The sequence below is a fragment of the Serinus canaria genome, chromosome 2, assembly GCF_022539315.1.
Source record: "Serinus canaria isolate serCan28SL12 chromosome 2, serCan2020, whole genome shotgun sequence".
NCBI classification, from domain to species: Eukaryota; Metazoa; Chordata; class Aves; order Passeriformes; family Fringillidae; genus Serinus; species Serinus canaria.
Window position 1 is genome coordinate 95,934,159 of NC_066315.1, and position 14,750 is coordinate 95,948,908.

Below are 14,750 nucleotides of genomic sequence, written 5' to 3' on the forward strand. Positions count from 1 at the left end.
TGGGTAATTTGGCTTTTTGAAAATATCAAAAAGGTGTAAAAGAAGGAAAAGATCCTAGCAAACTTAACTATTTAAACTGTGGGATGCTGAGAGCTCTGAGCTAATGTTTATGTGAAATGATAAATTATCTACTGGAGCTGCTCAAGTGCTCATACTGCTGCTCAACCCAAAATGACTCACAAATTCTATCACAAGCTTATGACTTTAATGATATTTAGAATGATTAAAAATACATGATTTATAATTCTATTGTAAACCCAGGATAGATAAATTTAATCCACTATTTAGATAATCCACCAGCAATCAGGAATTGCAGGCTTGTCTTCAGGGAGGTACAAACATGTACAACAGTGTATGAAGTCCCATGACAGCTGTCTCACAAGGCACGTGCAGAAGGGGCCTCCTCCCACTTAAGCAAAGAAGAGCATGTTTCTTGTAGCTTTAAGGGTTAATTGACTAATACATTTCATATTAACACCAAAAATCATCACAGAGGACTGACAGACACATGAAACATTTCAGTCAGATGTAGTGCCTGAAGGAAACAGTGAACTTTCTGCTTCAGATAACCCTAGCATCTGTGTATGTACCACAGAGAAAATGAATATATCAGTCTTGGGAAAAAAATCTGAGAAAGTCTCATGTCACCAATGTGTAATGCTTGAGCTTAATATTTTTCTTAACCAAAGCAACAGATTCCAGATCTCAGAAGTGATAGAGAAGACCATATTTCACTAAATTTTCTCTGATGAACAAAAAAACCAAATCAAAGGCAGATAAAGAAGGAATAGTTTAGTGTGGTTCAATGAGTCTCTTTGAATGCACAGCATGAATTACTTGGAAATACTTGAAATTGTTTAAATTTCAACATCTTGTCTACAAAGTAAAAGTAAATGTATTTCAGAAAAAAGAGTATGTAATAGATTTGTGGCTCCTTCTGCTCTCAAAAATCCAAGAAAAAAAACCCTTCTGCCTCAAAATCTCTGCTGGAAACTCACAACATTTGACAAATTTTGGCTGGAGCTTCCACAGCCCATCCCCTTATTTTCTCACCATGTTTAACGTGACTTCAGTTTTTTCTTTTTTTTTTTTTTTTATACTTCTGGCCCGTTAATACACTTGACCAGACAGCTTCCATACATAGAAAATAATGTAAAAGACAAAATTACAGTAAAGTGAAAGAAAAAACATTTCAAAATGAACAAGGAGTCCATATGTGCTTAATTTTCTCTCTGTTTCAATTCTGAATTCTTGAGAGTCTCCTCTTATGGACCTAAAAAGATGCCTCAGACAGCTTGTTTTGCTAAAAGGAAAGCTTGGACAACTGCCTTTTGTACCAGAGAGCAGAATTTAAACATTGTTTATGGCCTTTACTATGGTAAGGGGTTAGTTAGTTAGTTAGTTAGTTAGTTAGTTAGTTAGTTAGTTAGTTAGTTAGTTAGTTAGTTAGTTAGTTAGTTAGAATAAGGTGATTGTTTGGTTTACAACATCAGCAAAATGAATCCTGTAATTTGGAGAAGAGACTGAAAAGATGTCTTCACACCTGATAAGAGCAATGAAATGTTTCACCTCTAGCTGCTTTACTACTTTTCTTAGGTTGCACGTACTTAATGCAATCCCCTGCAAATTAAGAGCGACTTCATCTGGACAGTTAGGGTGGGCAGCTCTGTAAGGACACACCTCCTGTTCCAGTGGCTTAAAATCAGAGACAGCCAAAGACTAATTTAACCCATCTACAGGGTGCAGCTCTTCCAAAAGTTTGAGTAGAACTAAGTGCACTCATGCAGGTCAGCTGCACAGTGCCTCCCATGTATCCAATATCCAGAAAAGGAGAACGAGGTGTCTGAACACATTATATACATCCATAAACTAAGGAAATCCTGTGAATCATTGATGATTAAACATTGAAACGCCTGTTGTGGTTTAATCCCAGTTGTCAACAAAGTATCACACAACCATTTTCCCACTCCCTTGCTGGGATGGGGGAGAGAATTGGAAGGGTAAAAGTGAGGAAAGGCAGTGGAATAGGTAAAAGCCTTGTGCACATGTAAAATGTCACAAGGAATTAATTCACCACTTCCCATGGGCAGACAGGTGTTCAGCCATTCCCAGGAAAACTTTTCTCAACCACACATAGCAATGACTTGGGAAGACAAAGGCCATCACTCCAAATGTCCCCCCTATTCCTTTTCCTTCCCCCTGCTTTAAATTCTCAGCACAATGCCATACAGTATAGGATTGTCCCTTGGGTCAGTTGGGGTCAGCTGTTCCAGCTGTGTCCCCTCCCAACTCCTTGTGCACCCCCTGTTTGCTGGTGGGTGGGGTGAGGAGCAGAAAAGTCCTTAACTCTGTGTAAACTCTGCTCAACAATAACTGAAACATCCCTGGGTTACTAACCTGTGCTCAGCTCAAGTCCCAAACTCAGCCCCGTACCAGCTCCTGTGAAGAACATTAACCCTTCCAAACCCAGCACAACTCCCAGATCCAGAACAAGGCTGGTTAGTTGGAAAGCCTTGATGTTAAAAACCTAAATGCTATGCTCTTACCTCATGTGCTCTGATCCATTTACTGTGTTAGATAAACAGCATTCATCCACACAGAGCTATTGTAGTGCCTAATGGAGTTGTGAATGGCTGTTTTCTAATAGGTGAAGAGATTTCATGGGATTAGCCTTAATCAGGTACTTTAGGTAATGAGAATCTCTCCATCCAGCATTGAACAAAGCCACACAAAATGGTTCTTTCCCCATATCTCAGCAGGGTTTGGATAGACAAAAAGACAGATTAAGGAAATGTCTGAACAAGGAATACTTACTTTCATTGGTTCAATAAATAATAAAAAAATAAGGACAAGTCTAACTGCATAGGTAGTGCACAGGCACATATTTACTCCAATTCAGTGCAAAACTAAACAGAAAAATCTGGCAGATTAAAAGAATCTGAGTTCACTCCTCCAATATTTTAGACATTCTTCAAATTGTGTAGTCATTACATTTCATTAGACAAGTGAGCAGCTCAGTTTTAAACATCCAAGTTCATATTCCATTTAAATGAAAAGCAATATATTTATTAAAAGATAAATTTGTCAAAAAGCTTAATTCTGATCAATTTATTTAACATAGTATCTCTTTGTGAATATGCCCATTTATTATTGAAGGGATTTGTTTTCTCAACCAAAGTAATACCAAAACTCAGGATGTAAAATAAATATATAAATATATAAAACTGAGCTTCTAATGTTCATGCAAACCTCATACACATATAGTGGATATCTGCTAAAACACACTAAAATATCATAACCTATTCAAAAATTTTTCCTTTAAAGCAATTGCCTACGTTTAATATTTAAGCCTTAGGGAAAAATTAAAGCAACAACACTTTTACTGCATAACATTCTCATAAAACATGGATGAGTGCTTCACTTCTGATAAAACAACATGCATCAGGAATTTATTGTATTAAGGTACTAGCAGATCAGGGGACAAAGAAAATCGTGTTCAGAAAGATGATAAAGATGATTTGTTGATTAAAAAATAAAGTAAAACCCCAAGCAAATCAACAACAGATTTTAAAATGAGTGCTATTATTGCCCTAGATAGCCTTCAGATGTTATTGAAGATACAAACTTTTCTCTAGCCCTATTTTTTTTACCTCTATGCATTTTCAAATCAGATAGATAAAGCACTCCCAAGCAAGCAAAAAGGGAGGAATCAGATCAAAGACAATAAAGCATGACAGATAAAGGCAGAGCTATCTCATAATAATAATACACAGGAAAACAATCCACTTTTCATCAGGTCATGTGGTTCATGGACTGTAGGAGCAGATGATATTCAGATACTAGCATGGAATTATAATACTGTAGGAGGCTTGAAATGGAATTAAAATACTGTAGGAGGCTTGAAATGCTAATTCATGCTAAAATTGTATATTTGAATAAGCCCCTCAGCTTAATCATTGAAATCAAGTTGAAACATGGGTCAGCTTTTGCTAGTTAAAAAAAAAATTAAATAAAAAACTCCAGTGATGTCTTCATGTGAACTCATCACAGAAAACTAACAGAGAATCAAAATGGTCTAGTGACAGCATTCTGGATATACAAATTACTGGTAAAATGGTAACTCTCAGCTATAGAAATGGCAGAGGAATTTTGGCCATTATCCCCTTAGACAGTAGGGTCCATGTGACCCATGGTTTTGTTTCTGATCACAAACTGTACTTTTGTGAATATTTGTTAATAGTACTGAAAAAAGAAACATCAAAAGGCATATAAAGATTTTTTTGAAAAGACAGTGTGTCTAACCCAAGAGTGTAGAGATACCTGTAATTTCACAGATTGTTTCAGAAAATTCAGGCTCCTCATAAAGGAGTATGATGACCCATAAAAAAAACCAAGCCAAACCATAAAAAAAAAATAGTCTAGAACCAGAAAATACAAGTTGAAACACTACCAGAGGGAGAGTTAAATGCAGAATTATTTTTGTGCAGAAATGCAGAAAAGGCAGTGAACCTAATGGCAAGATATGAAATGCATTAAAGAGAGACAAAACAGAACTCTATGGAAATTAAAAACTGATCTGAAGATGGAAATGGCAATGAGGATTAAAACTGCAGGCAGGAAAAAGAGCTAGCCTTTTTATGGGTTCACAATGTTCTCTGTATTCCTGCTTGCAATTATACTCTAGGGTAGCAATCAGTCATCAGGAACATCCAAAAAGAGTAATATCCACTGTAATGGAAGTTATTCCATTCATACTTGTGTGATGAGCCTTTTCCGTGATCCAGAATTAATTTCTTCTACATCAAAAGTACTCAAATCACACCCCACTAGTGTTTAAGCACAGTGAGACTCATAAACCTTAAGAATGACATTTCAATCACAGTTAAATAAAAGTCAGAGGGAGCTTCAGCTCATTTTTAATATGAGACATATTAACGTTTATTTCAAACACTGGCCTGGATATATTGAAAAGTAATATTCAGCAAAGGGAAGTCTATGGAGAGGCCATGTCTTCTATCTTGCTTTATAAGGAGAGGCATATTTAGTTTATCAGACTGCTTATTAAAAAAAAAAAAAAAAAACTACTGCTCATTTATTCCTTTTTTGCATCTCCTTAGCTCTTACCTTCCAGACTCAAATGTAAACCACGTTGAGTCACGTCCATATCTCCTCAAAGAGCTCAGAGGCCACATGACCAGCTTGACCTTGGCATTGTGGATGTCCCAGAGATAGATGTTTTCATGTGTGATCTGCATTGTACATTCCCCATAGATGTCTAAATTTGGTGTAGGCATAAGGTATACATTGAATCGTTCTGGAAAAAAACACAAAGACATCACAGGTTAAAGTAAGATTTTATACTGGGGGGAAAAAAAAGAAGAAATAAAGTCTTTAGTTCTGATGATCCAGAAATCAAAACCAAATTTCTGGCTTTAACAGAGGTGAGAATCCACTGGTACTGAAGCTGTCCTAGTGCATAAAAGAGGATTAAGAGGAGAATCATCTTCATTTTGTACCCCTTACAAATGATGCAGCAGTCTGGAACATCTTTCACAGATGATCTGCATGGTCCTCTTGGACATATGTTGCAGCAACTTTACTGAAGTCCTTTTTTACCTTTACATTAAGGTCCATGACTCTTTACAAATCAAAATTCACAATGATGACTACTCTGACAGAGACTCCTCTCTCAAAGAACAGAACTAAAGATATCCTGGCCACTGCCTCTTGGAAAAGCTGTCCTTGAAATTGCAAATCCATATTTACTTGCTGAAGTTTGTAAATAATCACATTCCTTGCATTCAGTTTCTGTTTATTTGCCAAAGTAATTCATATTTTCAAAATTAATAACAATTTTAATCATCTGCTGCTTTCTTGAAACATCTGATTCAACATGATATATTATTATGGTCATGACATCAATCACTATCAGCTGCACTTTCCTTGCAAAGTGCACTTAGTGCAGTAGGAGGTCAAGGGCATTAATAATTTTCTGAAGTGCCTGAATTGCATGGGATTTAATAAGCAATGCAAAAAAAAAATCAGAAAAAAGGAAAAAACAAAAAGAAAAAAAACAAGGTGATGTAAAACACCATTAACTCCCATGGAAGGAAGCAAACATTATTAGGAAGAGAAATTTAAATACAAATGCAATTTGTTTTGAAGAATAACTAATGTTTCCATGAGTTGCTTCTACAAAGAATGAAAAACTCAGTTCAATTTTTGGTTGTACAGTTTGAAGTGCCAGCCTATATTTTAATGCTACATGCATTGCAATATTAGGGCTTAATAGCATCATAGGGAAGGGTGCAGCATATTCACAACTTTCCTGTCACTGTTTTCTTTTTCACCTTTGAAATGGGTAAAAACGCAAAATGTCAACTCTACTGCCTGAAGGTGTTGATGAAAAAGGGTAAGAACAATTCAAAGTACGAGCATGAACAATGCTTATTCAATAACAATATTAAGAAAATGTTCTTTAGAGGGACAACTGATAGGAAAATTTCCTCCAATTACTTGATAAAGTAAAAAGGGTTTGGTGTGGAGTATTTTTAATCTACCATTGGAACTGAATTTTCTCACAGTGTCCTCAAAATCAGGAAGGAATTTAAATTTAAGTGAGAGAAATTTACTGCAACACTCAAATCAAGCTTCCCATCCTGTTTGAAATTCATTATCATAGGCATTATATCTCTAATTTTTAAACATTTTATATATATATATATATATATATATCTATATATATATGTTTTTGACAAAACAGTTAAAATATTGCAAGTGAGTTGTTACAAAATGTGAATGCATGTGGGTTTGTGTGTTTGTGAATAAAGTGGCAAAAGTTTGAGGATTAGAGAAAGCAAGGAACTGCTGGCTGAGCAATAAAAATTGCTGCATAGCTATAAGTAAACTTGTCATCCCTAATGTTGTTCTGTTTCAGTCAATTTAATTTTGTCCTATTAATGGCTTCCCAAATTATTCATTTAGTCACAACCTCTTCTCCCAGGCCCAAGTTCTCATTAGTCAAACTAATGGGTTTTAGCCCTAAAAGTTTAATTTTATGGCTAGGATCCCATGTGTGAAACCCCAGACATTCTGTGAAAGCCTTTGTGACACACAGCATGAGTAGATTGGCAGAGGCTGCTGAGATCCCTGAGGAGAATTCCCCCGGATGCTCAGAGGAGTGCATGGGGCAGGGGTGTAATGTAATTCCTTCTAAACTAAATGGAAGGACTCACACTTGGGAGTAGTGGGTCAAAGACCACATTGGGAAGGGAATGGTGGTGAACAAGAGGATTTTCACTTTGCACTGCAATTATATATATGTATGTATATGTAGTATATACACCTTTCAGTATCCATATGTCACTGGGATCATCAGGCAGAAATTCCTCGCGGCTGTGCAGTGTACTTTTATCATGTATTGGACTCCAGCTTTGTATTGCTGTGCTGTCAGTTATTGCCCTTCCCTCCTCTATTTGAAAGATGCAGTAACTGGCCTGTCAGCTCTTTCTCTTTTGCATGACACGAAATAACACCGTATATCTATGGGGGATGGGGTTACTATGTGAGAATGAAAATCTTTCTCTTTCCCCATCTTCACCGACAGAATGCCTCAGACAGCAGAGGAAATGAAAAGGTACAATTATTTTTTGAAGTTAACATTAAACTGCTGTGTGGAAGGCACAAAATACTTCAACATGCTTTCGATGTTTCCAGGTTAGTCATGAAATGCTCAACTTCTCTGATGTGTTTGAGGATATTATTGCATGAAGGGCATTCAGGACATATGGTATTCTCAAACTGTCAGGAGACATTTGCTGACTTTGCATGGGAGGTCAGTGTCTAAGGTGAGATGTCAGGGATTAAAGGAAGTATGTCTGATTAAAGTGAACATCAGCTGCAGGGCAAAACGTAGCACCCTTGGAACTGAATCAAATTGGCAAGAAAAACAAGCTTACAAACATATGTGCTGGAGAAGAGTGAGGATGGATAGATTTGCTTTTGGAACAAAACCTATACTTTTGAATAATGGGCAGCTGAGGACATGGAAAAGTGTAGATACTATTAAATGTTTTTATTCATTAACAGGCAGGGTCAAATTTTTCCATTTCAGAAAATATTTGAGCAGGTATCTAGTTAATGGTAATAGAGTCATTCCATCTTTAGTGGCATGTTTTGATCTTACACTTATCCAGGCAAAAACAAGCAATCATCATAGGCCAGGTTTGGGAATCCCAGCTGAATTCTGACACCAAGTCTTCTGAATGACATTGAATAGGTAATTTTGCTTCTCTTTGGTTCAGATACCATCTACATATGAGTAGGATGAGATAATAACAGTCCATTGGCTAGTAAAACTAAGCAAATAGTAGTTAATAAGGGACCCAGAAAGGAGGGAGATGGAAGAAACCAAACAAGAAGATGGGATTTTGGACAAGAAAAGACTGGGACTGAACGGGCCCAATCCCTCAGCATTCGGGATCCCTATCCTCCTCCCTTCTCTAAACAGGTGAGAGCAAAGTTCAGGGAGTAGGGAAGCCAGGATGAGAAAAAAATGCTGATATATTGCTACATTTATTATTTCACTCAATGTGACTGCTCTTTCCCATCTCCTTGAATAAGCAGAGCAATGCTTCATCATACACTTAGTGCATGTAAAGGTGTTTAACATTTGGGCCTTGGCAAGAATACCACATTTAATAATGCTTTCCAGGGCATAGGAGCATTAAAGTCTTTATGAAAATGAGCATATTGACTGAGACAGAGACTTGGCAGCAACTCCAAAATGCTCTTGGCCTTCCAGCTGTACTGGGGGAGCAAAATGATGGGAGCCCAGTGATCCTGATGCTGCCATTTTATCACTGGATTCCTTTGATTAAATCATCCCAGCTGGAAAACTGAGCAGATGACACTGCAATCTTGCAATCCAGATGCTTGGTTTCATTTCAGCTTTAATGATGGGTAAAAAATTACTTATAGAAGGTGACAGTCACGTTGGTGGCACCTATATAAATAAGTAGAGGATTCAAAAGCAAATATTCAATTTATATGTGAAAGAAACTTCTCCACCTGTGAGACTTCTGCTGCTGACCAACTGTGGCTAATTTTCAGGTGGAAAGAGAGCTTAAAGTCTGGAAGCTGCAGGATTTTGTGTTTATTCTTATCTCAGGGCTATTAGAATGTTTCCCTTCTGCTGTATGCAGTGAGGAACCAGGATTTCAGAAGAATTTTTTTTCCCATTTCTTATAAATATTCTGCTTTGCATTCCTTAAAAATGCAAGCATCTTAATAAAAATATAAAGGTAGGTAAATACTTCAAATTGTTTCAGTGGTAAGTAGTAAGGTAGAGAAGAATCTGAAGTCTCACTGGATTAACATTAAAACAGTTAACACCTTACTTTTCTGAATAAAACTGTCTGTGTTTCATTTATTAAAAAAAAACCCCTAAAAACATATCTATTGTATAAAAATGGATTAAGGATAACAGAAGATAAACAAAAACCATGCAAAGTACTTTTATGTATTAAATTATAGATATTCTACAGACCCTAGAAAATGCCCTAAAAAAAGTCAGCTCTGAGAATGTAATTACAAAGTCTCTATGCTTTGGCTGTCGTTTGTAATCTCAATATGCAGTACAAAGAAATGCCTCATAATCCTCTTCTGAGGATTCAAGGACATTGTTCACTATGAGAAGCTACATTTTTACTAACAAGAATTAATGAGTTTCTTGCAATTAAAATCCAGGAAGCAAGGCTGCTGCTCCTGTGGAAAGTTTTTAAATACAAAAGGAAGGTAAAATCAATGAAAGAACAAAAACCTTACAAAGGAAGTAATTTTATGAAATACTAATTTAAATATTAGGCAGGGAGTAAAAGCAAAAGTTCAATTATCTTTCCAACTTTTCCAGACTTTGAAAATAAAAATTATGCTTCTCATGGAGAATTTTTTTTTCAAAAATAAAGCCTCAAAACACATAATTAAAAAGCTCATATTTATATCATAGGACTGAGTTAGGAGTAAATAAGATATAGCAGCAAAGGATGGATCTGGCCTTTTCTTCAGTTTAAAAATTTGCATTTTAACATTTGCCCATTTTTTTCAAGTTTTACATCAAGATTACAAGTAAAGTTTAATAGAAAATAGTTTAGTACAAGAAAAGTTTAATAGAAGATTATTTAGTACAAGTATTCAATTATTTTAGTGCTGTTATTTAGTATTTAAAGCTGGTAGAAATAGAATCTTCACCAAACAGATGTACCTGCTCCTAAAAAGTGAATTGATTAATGGTCTACACATGCTGCTTTTTTAACCAACATTATCTTGAATATTCTGATTTTTTTTTCACATTAAATATGGTCTGTTATTGTATATTGTCCATTTGGATTACATCTTTCAAATGGCTTCATTTTATAAGAAATGAAAATAGCAACACATTGGACACACTATCCATTATGAGAATGGAGAAATTCTAGATATGACATCAGCTTGGAAGATAAAAATGAAAAAAGAACCGCAAACCCCAAAATTTTTTTTTGTCATTATGTTTTGGGGTGTATTGCAAAAGTTTCCAAATGCATTGAGAGCTGGAAGCTTCCAGTTTTTCCAAGTGAAGTCAACACTCTACATTCACAACTTCTTCATCTAGCAGCAGCTTGAGAAACCTAAGGATTATGAAATGTGCATGAAAGAATCACAGCATATTGCTTAGAAGACTTGTCAACACTGTAATCAGATCCAACTTAGTCCAGATTTTCTTTCATGGAGTTATAACTGTGTATTATTATTTGTCTTGTGATTGCATTTTAAGCTTCACTGCCATTATAGTACATAAATTACCTGGGTAGGATTCTGAAGTGAGGCCTCTGCTGCTTTTGCTTTCATACTGTATCTTATTTCTTTAGCAAATAATCTAAAGGGAAATTCATAAATGCTAGAGACCATGTTCAGTGTGAAAAGAAACTTAAACAGAAACAAGGCTGCTGCTACAGGGCTGAGGAACACCAACAAATCACTTAGATTTGCAGGAGAGAGAAGGTAAAATAGTTGGAGAGCACCAGAAGCTTCATTTCACATGTCAATTTAATTGGAATTTGTGCATCATTCCAAGCTAAGCAGCCATTAGTTGTGAGCCTTAAATTTCAAAAGAAAACCACATAATAGTCATTTTCTGCAGCAGAGTTTACGCAGCAGACTTGTGGTAATCCTTCTGGAAAGCAATAATGGAGCTGAAATCCAGTGAGAAGCTTCCTATTACTGATGTGCTTTGCACAAGAGCAGCTTAGATGTCTTCTCTATCCTTCCTACAGAAGCAGAGCCCTCTGCTATAAGCAGAGCAGCTCTACAGTTTGCCTCATTTTGCTGTCACCACTGCAGAACTGCTCGGTGCTGGAGGCTCAAACAACAGCTCAGCTATGCTGAAACAGATCCCACTGGCACTTACTGACCACCCCAGAGCTGTAAATGCCTCTTTCAGGTGGTACCTTAGATTTCTATGGTCATGTGACAGAACAGCCTTTGCACACCAAATAACAGTTTTGCCAGCCAGCCTTTGGAGCAAATTATTTGCAAACCATGTTGGTGCATTCCTGCCACAGAGAATCAGGTGTCTTCCCTTCTCAAATCTAGAGCTCATCTCAGAAGGACCACAAGAGCGAGACTGGGGGGATAAACAGGCTCAGAAATAATAAAAGGATGTATTAAAAATGAGAGAAAGCATGCATATTTTCTTTACCAAATATTTTCTGAAATTTAATTTTTTTGTGTATAAAAATAAAAGTAGCATGCAGCAATTTTAGTGGACCTATACAATAACAACTACAAAACATTATTTCAAATGTTGCAAACTGAGGTTAGTGGCTTTGGTGGTCACATACAGGAAAAACCTACAAATCTACACATCAGAAAGTTGGGGTTTTTTTTGAGAGAGAGCCAATTTATTTATCTGATATGTTTGGTGAATACCCTTACATCATTAAAATGTCCTTTAAGAACAAGGATGGGCAAGTAGTTGAAAACATGAAGAACACTGCATGTTAAAAATATTATATCTTGGAAAAGGTAAAGCAGTTCATGAAAAAAACCCACCTTATTAAGCTAGTTTTTCTAGTCCAAAGAGGTATCTTTACCAAATTTTACACATTTCAGAAAATCTTTAGTGAAAAGTGACTATTTGAAAAACCTCAGTGGAATGGGATGCAATTAATTCTTAATACACCTGTTCTTTGGGGATTAATGCATGAACACCTGTTTTATCATGGCGATCTGAACAGTATGACACCATTATTCAATGTCTTTTAGCCTTTAAAAGTGCAAAAAAAAATCCAAAACTGAAAACCCATTAACACTATAATATTTATTACAATCTGTGGTCTTGCTCAAACAGTAAGAGGCATCTTTTTTTCAGTGACCTGAAAGAAAGCCTTTGTACAGGTCAGGCAGCAGAGCTTGCATAAAACTAGATGCTGAGGCTGTGAGACTCTGTTACACGTCTTACAAACTGTGTTCTCACATCTCTGTTTCAAGTAAGCATTAATAAATGGACTAACTCAAGAGGAATTCTGTGAAGTTGACACACTGGCAACATGTTTTGAAGAAATGACATTCAAAGGTATTACTCTGCTATTCAGTTTTTATGTAACACACACACACACAAAAAAAAAAAAAAAAAAAAAAAAAATTATCCAGAGAGTGAACAGCTGCCATTTTCACAAAGAGCAAAGTTTTAGAGGCTTCATACACATAGCCACTGTCCATGAATTTTCAATTGAAAAATTAACTTTGACCTTTCAGTTTCAGGTCAACAAAAGCTCAACAAGAATATTTATAAGCAAAAGCTCAGTTGACTTCCAAACGTTTTTGAGGTATCTTTTGAACTACTGACTGTTTTTGATAGCGTGTGTGTTAAAGCTGTGTATGGGGAAAATGTGCAAGAAAATAAATGAAATATCTGAAATGATGCCACCCTGGAACCAGCCACCTTCTCAAAAACACTGTCATGGGGGGAATGACACTGCCAGGTTTGCACAATAAGAGAACCAGTGCAAACTGAAGGCATGGTTCCACTCAACTGAAGAAATCTGCTACAGGAATTTGAGCGCAACTGCAGGTTCTTACAGCACAGATAAATGAACAAAATGTCAAATTTCATACCTATAGTCAGAATCTCTGCACTTTTTCCTTCTTCCAGGTTGATTACAAGACATTCACAACAGAACTTGTTTTGCCTCCGAACAAGACAACTTTGAATTTCAAACATGCTTATTAAAATGCAAAGTTGTGCATCAAGGGATGAGGGAAGGATGAGGATAGGTATCAGAATTACTTGTTTGAGATACTGTAACTAATGATTTAGAAGAGCATGCTCGTCAAATATTGGATTATATGTATTCAGTCACTTGTTTTAAAAGAATACAGCTAATGATACCCTCCATGCATTATTATTCATGTGATTTGTACAACAAATACATGCTTTGCCTCTTTGTTTCCTTTCATTTATTTACTAAGAACAATAAAGATGTTAATTATGTTCATATATGCTGGTTGGTAACACTGCAATTAATTTCTAGACTAAGGCAATTGAATCAAGACTATTTCATACAACAGAACTAATATATCCCTCCTGGAGGTCATGTGTGTCTAACTGGATCTCTTTCAGGAACATTATAAAATGTAATATTTTCTATCTATGTCCAAAAGCTGCTGGAGAGTACATGAATTCACTGCAGAAAGAGCTTGACAAATTTCAAACTACTTTTCTCTTCACATCCCAGGCTTTTTGACGAGGTTTATTTCCTTTCACAGTTGTGAAAGACCTCCACATGTTCACACAGGTCTCTCTACAGTAGCATGCAGATGAGTTTTATACCTATAGCCTATGAACATATAGCAGATGGGGTGCTTTGAGTGCTGTGTGATCATTATCACTCTCCTACAACATTAGTAGCTCTCCCTTTGTTAAGTAGCTTGAGACTACAAATTGAATTCTGTGTCTCATAGCAGGTAAACAACTTCATGAACATTTGAACTTCTTTTAAATCCCATTTCAACGTGTCTGTTTTTTGAACAGAATTCCTTTAAGATTTCTGTATATTTCATGCTGGGCGCTATTAGGTTCAGGGAAATAATATAATAAATATAGTGCCATACATTCTATAATTTAATTATGTAATTTTGTTTATAATGATAGTTGGCTTGATATTTTATGACCATTGAGGCAGTGTGTGTTATTACTTTGTTGAAAGCTATTGGATCTTATAAAAGCATCAAGACAGTAATAATCATTGAGAGCTGTAATTTAGGGAGGACTAAATGAGCACATTTTGTGTTGCCCTCGTGTTCATTAATAGGAATTAAATGACAGGGTAATCACAGATTTTCTTTTGTTATTGCCTATTCCATCCACTAGCATTCTTCCTGTGCATGTGTCTAATCCAAATAGCCTTTAGATGAAGACTTACAACTCAGGCTTAGTGCTGACTAACATCTGTCACTGCCCTTTTCACCCATATTTGACAGCATTTAGATGATCCTGACTTCAATATTCAAGACAGGTAGGAGTTTAAAGCAAATATGTGTTTTGTAGTCCAAATTGCTGTTGGTATGTTCATCGCTGTCCTTAAAAGGCTGCCAAACAACAGCTGCTGCTTTATTCCTCTGCACAGAAGCCATCTTTTCCAGAAACACAAGGGTCATGGCCATCATTTCCCATGACAGGGAAATCTGAACACTATGAAAACACAGTCACTCTA

General features: G+C 36.1%; 1 protein-coding gene across 1 annotated transcript in view; it reads right to left on the minus strand.

Annotated features, from left to right (window-relative positions):
* Positions 1-14,750, minus strand: part of DOK6 (docking protein 6) — a 239,182-nt gene that overhangs the window by 79,905 nt on the left and 144,527 nt on the right. Inside the window, exon 5 of the mRNA XM_030231203.2 lies at positions 5,125-5,314. Within this exon, the coding sequence (XP_030087063.2) occupies positions 5,125-5,314 (190 nt within the window). The remainder of the gene's footprint in view (positions 1-5,124; positions 5,315-14,750) is intronic.